The sequence below is a fragment of the Rosa rugosa genome, chromosome 3 (genome assembly GCF_958449725.1).
Source record: "Rosa rugosa chromosome 3, drRosRugo1.1, whole genome shotgun sequence".
Taxonomy (NCBI): domain Eukaryota; kingdom Viridiplantae; phylum Streptophyta; class Magnoliopsida; order Rosales; family Rosaceae; genus Rosa; species Rosa rugosa.
The window spans coordinates 33549183-33559951 of record NC_084822.1 but is presented as its reverse complement, the minus strand read 5'-3'; the positions used below and the strand labels follow the sequence as shown (position 1 = coordinate 33559951).

The window sequence follows — 10769 nt, the reverse complement described above, 5'->3', positions numbered from 1 at the left end:
AGAAATTAAAATCTGTTAGCTAGAAGCTAACTAATTCAAGCAATTACTTGCTATGGCATGACCGTTTGGGACACCCAGGTCAAAGTATGATGCACTGTATCCTCAACTCATCACATGTGCATCCCCTTCTGAATAAGGGTCTTGTATATAATGACACACTATGTCATACTCATTAAGAATATTTAATACTAGACCATCATATGCAAAGACTAGTACATACACCACCATTTTTCTGCACATAATGCAATGGAAATTTGTGGACATATATATCCAACCACCATGTGGACCAGTTAATGGTTTTAGTTGATGTATCGACAAAGTGATCACATGTTACACTATTGTCCACAAGAAAAACGCTGCTTTTGCTAAACTCTCACCCAGATCATGAAATTGAGGGTTCACCACTCGGATTATCCCATAAAGTCTATAAGACTTGATAATACCGGAGAGTTTACATCGAAATCTTTCGATGATTATTGCATATCCCTTGGGATTGATGCTGAACATATAGTTCCCTATGTTCACACCCAAGATGGTCTCGCAAATAGAATCTTGGTAATGCGCACCAAGCTTCTAGTTTTTGCGTGGGGCTAGGCAATCTTGCATGCAGCTATGTTGGTCCTGTTAAGGCCCACTGCTACCAACCTTACTCCGCGTTACAGCTAGTGACTGGGTACGAACTTGATGTTTCGCACTTACGCGCATTTGGGTATGCAGTCCTTGTGCCAATTGTGCCGTCACAACGTACAAAATTGGGTCCTCAACAAAGGATGGGCATACATGTCGATTATGAGTCCCATCCATTATGTGCTCTTTAGAGCCCTTGACAGGCGATCTCTTTACCGCTTAATTTGCGGATTGTCACTTTGATGAGACAGTCTGCCCGCCGTTAGGGGGAGATAAGAACGTCACCGTTCCTGATGAACGACTTGAATTAACATGGAATGTCCCCACAATGTCTCATCTTGATCCCCAAACCGCACGAAAATAGTGAAGTGCGGACAATTCTAGATCTATGGAGTATAGAATACAATATGCCAGACACTTTCTTTGATCTAGCTAAAGTGACGAGATCATATATACCTGCTGCAAATGTGCCTGCAAGGATAGAAGTCCCTGTAGGATGTATCGTCCCAGATGGACGAGGTACGACCATGGCGGCTAACCAGTCATATGTCCCTACCCAGAAGTGAGGTAGACCATTAGGTTCGAAGGATTCTTATCCCCGGAAGAGGATAAACTTGGCACAAATGAATCCTTTTGACATCGCAATCTCAAACCGATTCATCTCATGAGATAAATCCGGATTATGGGTCTGTCCTAGAAGAGACGATGTTGGGGGATGCTCCAACATTTGATCCCACTCCCGAGAATAGAGAAATCTCGGTAAATTTAGTGAAATTTGAAATCAGAATGAGATTATCATCGATGATATGTTTATATTTGCGGTGGCCATCAAAACTATAAAGCGATGACCTTGAACCTTGTTTTGTTGATCAATATCAACGAAGAGACGACTGACCAAAAAGGAAATAAGCAATCCAGGTCGAATTAGATTCCTTGATAAAGAGAAAGGTGTTTGGACCTGTTGTCCCTACACCTCCCCATGTTAAACCCGTAGAATTTAAATGGGTATTTGTAAGGAAGTGTAATGAGAAAAATGAGATTGTGATACACAAGGCTCGTCTAGTGGCGCAAGGATTTTCTCAAACGCCCTGTGATTGATTACGAGGAGACGTATTCTCCCGTAATGGACATCATAACGTTCCACTACCTTTTCAGTTTGGTAGTTTCTGAAAAACTGAATATGCAGCTTATGAATGTGGTCACAACTTATCTCTATGGGAATCATAATACAGAGATATACATGAAAATTCCTGAAGGACTTATGATACCCGATGCAAATAGTTCTAGACCACGGAACACGCTCTCCATTAGTTTTGAGGCGTTCACTTCATGGATTGAAACAATGTAGACGGAGGTGGTATAACCGTCTAAGTGAATATTTGATCGGGATGGGATATGTGAATAATAAACTATGCTCATGCGTGTTTATCAAGGAAATAAGTTCCGGGTTTGCAATTATGGCGGTCTATGTCAAAGACATGAATTTGATTGATATTCCTGAATAGATCAAGGAAACCGCAAAGCACCTGAAGTCAGAATTTGAGATGAAAGGCCTTGGGAGAACAAATTATTGTCTTGACCTGGAGCTCGAGCACAGTGCAGATGAAAAATTTGGTCCATCAACCAAATTACATCCAGAAGATGGTAAGACTCTTTAATGAGGATAAAAGCAAGCACACCCATGGTCGTCCGAAGTCTAGAAAGAACCGTATTGTCCTGCAGATGTTAACGAAGAGATATTGGCGCCAGAAGTCCCATATCTAAGTGCAATAAGTGCATTATTGTACTTGGCTCAATGCCCTAGACAGGACATCTCATTCGATGTGAACTTGTTAGCTAGATATAGCTCTGCTCCAACACGCTTCCACTAGAATGGCATAAAAGACATTTTTTGCTACCTTAGAGGTACGGCAGACATGGGCTTATTCTATCCCTACACATCATGGAATAGATCAAACCCCCTTGATCCTCGGAATGATGCTCGCCTTGTTGGATATGCTTATACAAACTATCTATCAGACCCGCACAAGGCCCGTTCCCAAACTGGTTATGTCTTTACCATTGGGCATACTGCAATTTCTTGGAGGTCTACGAAATAGACACTTGTTGCTACCTCTTTGAATCATGCTAAGATACTAGCTCTTCACGAAGCAATATGTGAATGTACATGGCTAAGAGCCATTACAAAGTATGTTCGAAGCACATGTGGACTGTATTCCACCACTGATGAACCGACCATTATCTACGAGGATAATGTTGCTTACATAAAGCAGATAAAGACGAGTTTCATCAAAGGAGACAACACCAAACATATTGCACCGAAGTTCTCCTTCAATCAGCAACAACAAAAGCATCAGAATATTGAAGTTAAGCAGATTTGATCTGAAGACAATCGTGCAGACCTCTTCACCAAGTCACTACCAAAGTCTACATTGCACAAGCATGTCCAAGGTATTGGTCTACGTAAATTATCTGAATTACCTAACATGTAATTTTCAGGCGGAGTATCTCGAAGCATACCCATTTGACCATCGTGTACTCTTTTTGTCCTTCGTCCAGGGTTATTTTGTCCCACTGGGTTTTGTTACCTGGCAAGGTTTTGACGAGGCACATCTTTAGCATGGTCACCCCACTTACTGCATCTAGAAGATGCTTTGATTCGACATATATATGCATTTGCTCATCTTTTCCCTTTGACCACGGGTTTCTCCCACTGGGTTTACCAGGCAATGTTTTGGTGTAGCAACTCTAATGCATCCCTCTCATAGACATACTACCTACTTATAGTGCTGATAAGAAGACTTCACCTATCTCTAAAGTTGTGATACTGCTACTCCACACTCAAGCATGTTGTGCTCTTTTTCTCCTTCGACCAAGGTTGTTTTTTTTTCCCACATGGTTTTTATTACTTGGCAAGGTTTTTGACGAGGCAACTTAGAAGCGCACAGCCTAGGCAACACTATTGACATGGAATATCCAAGGGGGAGTGTTGTACATATTTGTGGATAATCATGTAAATAGATGTTGAATAATAGGTGCTTATCCCTATAGATTGGTGATTGATAGGTTGTAATTGTAGGAGTGATTGAATTGTAATTGAGCATTACCTTTTTGTGTACACCATGTAGTCCTATATAAGGCTCCTCATGGTCATGAGATGAATAACGACACACATTCTATTCCCTATGTCTAAACTCTCTCTCTCTCTCTCTCAAACTCTCTTACCTTTTATTTTACAACAGTTAGTTGTATCTGCTATAGAGGTGAAAGCTCTTTCTCTTAATTGGAGCCTTTACTGAGTATATAAGACGCATGTTCAGAACCTTGCCTTCTTGCGAGTTTCAATCTAATCTTACTAGAGGTGGTACTGAGTAATGGACACTGTCCTGATTTAGATGGCTTCATTTTAGGCCGCGAATTTGAAGCTTAGTGTTGGAAACATCGAATAGATTGAGCAGTATTGGATTTGGATTGACAACATGACTAATGCCGGGAAAGCCTTAGATGCCATTGATGTTGCTGATGCACTTCGGCTTAATGGATAATTACTACTCTGGCATATCACCCTTTTCTTTCTTTTTCTTTTTGCATATTTCACACCTACTCTAGCTTATCTAGCTTAGCACTTGCTAGTGTTATGAATTTTTGTTTACTGTATAATGTTATGTGGTCAGAATGTCAATCCAAGTTATTCCGACTTTTGAATGCAGGATTATCAGTTACTCAACAATTTTTGGGCTTCCAGATTTTGAGATGTTACTCAGGGCCAGAGAAGAAAAGCAAGTTTAACATTAGACTAGCTAGTCCAAGTTCATCTGTAGCTTGTATTCTTCTAACTTCTCTACTGAGTCTATATAGTTTACAATTGTTTGTACAGAAAATATTCTCAAGGCCCTAATTTACTTTTTTTAATCACGATGAAGGCCCTAATTTAATAAGTAATGCATAATGTTAGACTAGTATTGGAAACCATCCATATTGATTAGCATTCAAACAATCAAGCATGCCAAGCAAAAGACCACATGCTTCAGCTTCAAGCACTTCCCCATTGCTAATGAAAGCACCAGAATAGACTCGAATTGCACCACCAGCTCCAATTTTGCCACTTTGTAAACTCTTGGCTCCATCAACATTAAGTTTATACCATCCAGGGCAAGGTTTGGACCATTAGAAAGGAATGAGGAAACTTTCTCAACATACTAGAACCCTGAGCATTATACCAAGTTGTGGAACTGTCATTAGTTATGATCTTACTTACTTGGCTGGGCAGGGTATTGGAAATTTTCATAAAAAATGGAACAATTCTTCCACTTCCACAAATTACCAGCAAGTAAAGAGAAAAATAGTGATCCATTGCAAGCCATCATAACAGCTCTCTTTACTATATGCATTTGCACAGAACCATCTATTGAGAATCGGTCAATACGTGAAGTCGAAAACACAAATAAACACAGCACACCAAGAGAAACAACCACAAAGATACGAGCACAAGAACACAAATTTAAGGTGGTTCAGCAAAACTTTTGCCTACGTCCACCGGGCAGAAAAAACGATCTTCCACTATATTTATAATGGGTACAACCAGAAAGAATAAGAAAACAAGGACTCTCTCTTCTCTTCCTATCTCTCCCTTCTTTGCCCTCTCTCACTCTCTAACTCCGAGAATGGAATACACTTTGCTCTCTGTCTTTGTGATGCAAAACCTAGAGCAGAACCCCTCTTATATAACCATAAGGATATCAACTTTCTTCACCAATTAGGAAACCTATTCCTATTAGTGGTAGGCAATTATGCCTTCTCCTTCTCTGTAATCAACAAGGATTACAGGTAATCCTACATCAATAAGGATTTTCCTTCCTCATTGGAACTCCATTCATCAGTAGGAATCCAAAACCTACTGGGTAAACAATTCTCATACTCTAAGACAATTGTCTTAGGAAATACTCATGGGCTGGAACCCAACACCATCCACTTTAATCTAAATTAGTGGTCCTATAGATAGAGGTAGAGCACATGATCTGCTTCCAAGTAGATAAAGCTCGGGGACAATCATTCAAAAGATGTAGAAATGTCTCATTCTATTGCATGCAAGTAGGACAAAGAGCATTAGAAGTGAGTCTTCTCTTAACCCTTTCCATGTTTGTGTGAATGTTTGTGAGAGAATTAGCTCCCATGAGAAATAAGCCAGGTAAAAGTTTTGAGCTTTGGTGGAATATGTAATTTCCATAGCACCTTCCCCAGATCAGCTTGTCACTCCCACCACCAAACAATATCCTCAGACTCAGACAAGATGCTCAGCAGTAAAAAAGAAAAACTTGTGAAAGTATGTTAAATAGCCACATAAAACGCATTTGAAAATTCTATTGGGGATGCTCTAAAAATAGAGTACAACGCATAGCAAATGTCGGATTTCTACCTTAGAGTTGCTGGCATGGGCAATAACAAGTACGTGTTGGACTCTGACTAGAGATTAGGTAGGCAATTTTATGTCAAGCGTTGGGTTCTTAGCTTTTACTATTCAGATTACTACACTCCAACTGATAACTCGTGAAGATTTAAATGAGTAGGAAAAGTAATCGGAGTTGGTGTTTAGGAATTTCTAGTAGCTAGGAATCCCACAAGAATCCACTTCCACAAAAAAAGGCTGATGAGGTAAGAATGGCTAGTTGCTACTAAGTACAAAGCAGTTGGTGGCATTATGCCCAATTTGGGATTGCCCCCTCCAGTGTCCAAAGCAGACAGCTTATCTATTTTGAGTATAAGTATGAATTAAGAAAAGAAAGTTCACTCAAACACTTGGTGTCTGCTATCCAACCTCTCCATAGTAGTTTCTCCATCATCCTCATCAAGTCATTGTCATCTTATTGTCATCACAAGATAATGAATTCCTAGTTCTTGGATATATATCCTAGTATTAATTGTGCTTCACTGCTTCGCATTCCACTAACAAGAGTAAAAACTTCAGAGAATAATAAGAAACCATGGAAGTAGTAGAAGATGTTGTGATTGTGGGAGCTGGAATTTCTGGCCTTACAACCTCCTTGGGACTTCACAGGTACACATAGTCAAGCACACACAGGGTGAAATGCTGATACATGTTGATATATTATTGTGTAAGAAAAGTTGCAATTTTGGTGCAGGCTGGGCATTAGAAGCTTAGTGCTGGAATCATTTGATAGTTTGAGGATAACAGGGTTTGGATTGTCATTATGGACAAATGCATGGAGGGCTTTAGATGCCATTGGTATTGGCGATTGTCTTCGGCCGCAACATGTGACTCTTCTCGGGTAAGCTTGACTGATCATATTATGCTGTCAAAGTTTAAAAATGAGCTAGTTATCAGATGAATCATTGTTTCTATTTGTGATCTTGAGCAACAAAATTGGGAATGAGTTATACGCTTTTGTTAGATATACTTGTAAAATTACTGAGACGCACTTTTTCTTTTTTGGGAAAAGTATCTGGTTACGTTAATTGTTCATAGGCCTTGATATATAATTTTACAGCTGGAAAACCTGTAATAAATCCATATGCATCAATGACCTCCCCAACAAAGAATTGAGATCGAGTTTCTGTGTTCTACTAAAGTATAAAACTACGAACATTTCCCTCTGATACTCTAGCTAGTACTCTTACCAATATTTTTACTAGACAATAGAGTGAATAGACAGTGACTTATAATTTGTGAGATTTGTTTTCACTCAATTTTCAGGCATGCATTAAACTGATTGCATAGTTTTGAACAGGAGTGTGCTTTTCTCAAGAATTTCGGGGCTTCAGATGTCTGAGAGGTCATACAGGGACAAAGGAAAACAGTAAGTCGACCAGTAGTCTAAGAGCCTCACTATGTAGCTGATATTCCTCTATTAGTGTGTATACTATATACTGCATCTCATTATGCTTACTTTTCAACCCCAAATATATCTCTTTCGACCTTTAGTGGTCCCTAGTACTGTGAATGGATTGTTCGCTAGATTGTATCAATTTGTTTCTGTATGATTGATTTTGTTCGTATCCATTGTTGTAAACATTCAATTCACCTCAGATGATATAGAGTGTGAACACTACATGATTTGCAGAGGAGACCAAGAAGTTCGATGTGTGAAAAGGAATTTGTTGTTGGAAGCCCTTGCAAGTGAACTCCCCAGCGGTACCATTAGGTTCTCATCGAAGGTTGTTTCCATTGAGGAATCAGGGTACCTTAAGCTTGTGCACCTTGCAGATGGAACCATCCTCAAAGCCAAGGTACACAAGTTAGTATTTCCTTATACCACTATTTTTCCATTATTAGAAGTTAAAATGACTAGTGTCATAGACACATTGTGCTCAAATCCCAACTCTATTGTCCTGTCCCCTTCCCAATGTGACATCTGCTATTGAGGTTCTCGCATTTGACCATTGTAGTTTTGCATTCCAATCATAGCAGAGAACCAGAATCATATATGCATTTTGTGACTGAAACATCCACCACTTATAATGTGAACACTGTGATTGAATAGGTTTTGGTTGGGTGTGATGGAGTGAACTCAGTGGTGGCAAAATGGCTGGGCTTCAAGAAGCCAGTCTTTTCAGAGAGATCCGTGGTTAGAGGTTGTGCTAACTTCAAGAGCAGTCATGGTTTTGAACCCATTACCATGCAGCACTTTGGCAATGGTGTTAGATCTGGTGCTGCTCCTTGTGATGATAAAAGTGTTTATTGGTTCTTTGGCTGGTCTCCCTCCAGCCAAGGTAAGCATTTTACACCAGTTTTGGGGCATCTTTGCTTCAATGTCATATCCTGGTGATTTTAGTATAGTAACCTTAGAGGCCTTTTCTTCCATGCTTTGAAAATGGTGTTTTGCTCTCAATGTCATAACAGATGGCAAACGACAATGATAAATTGTTGGAAATTGTTTTTGACAGTATTTTACTTAGGCAACTCGAAAATGTGCCTTTTTAATTCAATTCAGAAACCTTTATGAATATGAACCCTAAAGTAGTATATGCTGGTCTCATTTCTTGTCTATACTTCATGTCTACAGAGAAAGAGCTAGAGAAGAACCCTGCTCAGTTGAAAAAATATATCTTACCCAAGCTCGGAAAGGTACAAGATGAAATAAGGGCTGTTATAGAAAACACTGAATTGGATGCTTTTGTATCCTCTCCAGTGAGATATAGGCACCCTTGGGAACTGCTTTGGGGAAATATTAGCAAAGGTGGTGTATGTGTTGCTGGAGACGCACTCCACCCCATGACCCCAGACATCGGCCAAGGTGGTTGTGCTGCATTAGAAGACGGTGTTGTATTAGCAAGATGTCTCGGTGAGGCTTTGTTGAAGAACTGGAGGCAAGAAATTAGAGATAAAGATGAAGAACGAAAAGAGGAATGTAAGAGGATTGAAATGGGGTTGAGGAATTATGCCAGTGAGAGGAAATGGAGAAGCATTGATCTGATTATTACATCTTATGTGTTTTATTTAATACAGGAGATTGATGGAAAAATAATTTCTTTCTTGAGGAACAAGTTTTTTTCTCCAATCCTACCCGGGTTGCTGTTGAAGAAGGCTGATTTTGATTGTGGGAAGCTGAAAAGCCCTTAAATGCAATGATACAGAGAACGTATCTAGTAATTTGTAATTTGTAACTACCAAGGATAAGCTATTGGAGTGTTATGTCAAAACCAAAACTTGTATTATCTCCTATTAAGTGGAAGTTAATTAAGAGTTTACGAATATTAAAGGGAAAATGCTCATTTACCCAATTTTAGCTTAAAATGTGCCCACTTGCCCGACTAAGAGTTTTTAAACCCCATTTACCCAAAACACTCTAAGGGATTATTTCCCCTTTACCCAATTAATTCTTTTTATTAATTTTTGGGACTTTTTTGCCCTCTCCTTCAATCTCTCTACTCTCAGTTTCTCTCTCTCTCTCTCTCTCCCCCTCACCGATTTCTCTCTCCTCCCCCCTCACCGATTTCTCTATCTCTCTCTCTCTCTCTCTCTCTCTCTCTCTCTCTCTCTCTCTCTCTCTCTCTCTCTCTCTCTCTCTCTCTCTCTCTCTCTCTCTCTCTCTCTCTCTCTCTCTCTCTCCAGAAGACGTCGGATCTCTCTCTCCCTCCCTCCATCGCTCCGGCAGGTCGCCCACGACGCCTGCTCTAGCCATCGCCGCGCCGAAACTCGTCGTCGTGCTCTCCGCTGCCAGGCTCGACGCCAAGCCGACGGTCCTCGTCGCTGAGAAGCTCGGCGAGGCCGGGGTTGACCTTCTGAAGGAATCGACGACGGACTGAAAATGGCTATCTGCTATTGTGCAGTCATAACCATAAAAGTTGTAACATTAGTGCCCCCCAGTAGACTTTGTATTGGGGGCCAATGATGACTGCTTTATTTATTGACGGACTGAAAACTGCTATTCCAAAGTAAATGTAGTGTTAAATTGCAGTAGTTGATAAATGAAAAAAATTGTGTTGTTTGTGTCAGTCTAGTGGGGGGCAGTAGACAGAATATTGACCCTCATAATGTGGGTTTTTAGACATTATCTGTTGTTTTGAGTGTGAATAACTTGTATAATCTGCGAAACATAGGAAGCGGTGTAATGTTTGATGGTCTATTGGGGGGCAGTAGACACATTAGTGCCACCCAATAATGTCTTTCTTAGGAGACAGTAATCATCTCTTGTTGATTTGTTTGTGATAAAGTGCAATACACTGTGAATCCTTGAAACTGGTGCAAGTTTTAATGGTTTAGTGGGGGGCAGTAGACACATTACTACCCCCAAATAATGTCTTCATACGAAGTCAGAACCCTTCACTTAACTGGTGCAAGTTTTAATGGTTTAGTGGGGGGCAGTAGACACATTACTGCCCCCAAATAATGTCTTCATACGAAGTCAGAACCCTTCACAAAACTGGGGCAAGTTTTAATGGTTTAGTGGGGGGGCAGTAATAATGGTTTAGTGGGGGGCAGTAGACACATTACTGCCCCCAAATAATGTCTTCGTGTTAAGTTTAGGGTTTAGGGGCAGCGTTAGGGGCAGTAGACACATTGCCGATGAACTGCGACGAGGACGTTGGAGTGGCTGGATCGCCGATCAATCGAACGGCGACGAGAACGTTGGATCGCCGACTGGAGCTTCATCGTCGTGTTCAGATTTGGACTGCATCTCCGG

The 10769-nt window shown here is 40.4% G+C and overlaps 1 protein-coding gene across 1 annotated transcript; it reads left to right on the top strand.

The window, feature by feature from the left end:
* The first annotated feature begins 6412 nt into the window (after positions 1-6412).
* On the top strand, positions 6413-9339 carry LOC133740760 (monooxygenase 3-like). The gene is made up of 6 exons (XM_062168713.1): positions 6413-6682; positions 6768-6914; positions 7374-7442; positions 7707-7872; positions 8127-8355; positions 8649-9339. Exons 1-6 carry the CDS (start codon positions 6609-6611, stop codon positions 9203-9205), a joined length of 1242 nt encoding a protein of 413 aa, XP_062024697.1. The 5' UTR covers positions 6413-6608; the 3' UTR covers positions 9206-9339.
* The last annotated feature ends 1430 nt before the right edge of the window (positions 9340-10769 follow it).

Bases quoted from the DNA above. Each gene is read 5' to 3' on its own strand.
- LOC133740760 (XM_062168713.1), top strand. From the start codon at position 6,609: ATGGAAGTAGTAGAAGATGTTGTGATTGTGGGAGCTGGAATTTCTGGC. The intron at 6,683-6,767 runs GTACACATAGTC...ATTTTGGTGCAG, and splicing joins ACCTCCTTGGGACTTCACAG to GCTGGGCATTAGAAGCTTAG. The intron at 6,915-7,373 runs GTAAGCTTGACT...AGTTTTGAACAG, and splicing joins CAACATGTGACTCTTCTCGG to GAGTGTGCTTTTCTCAAGAA.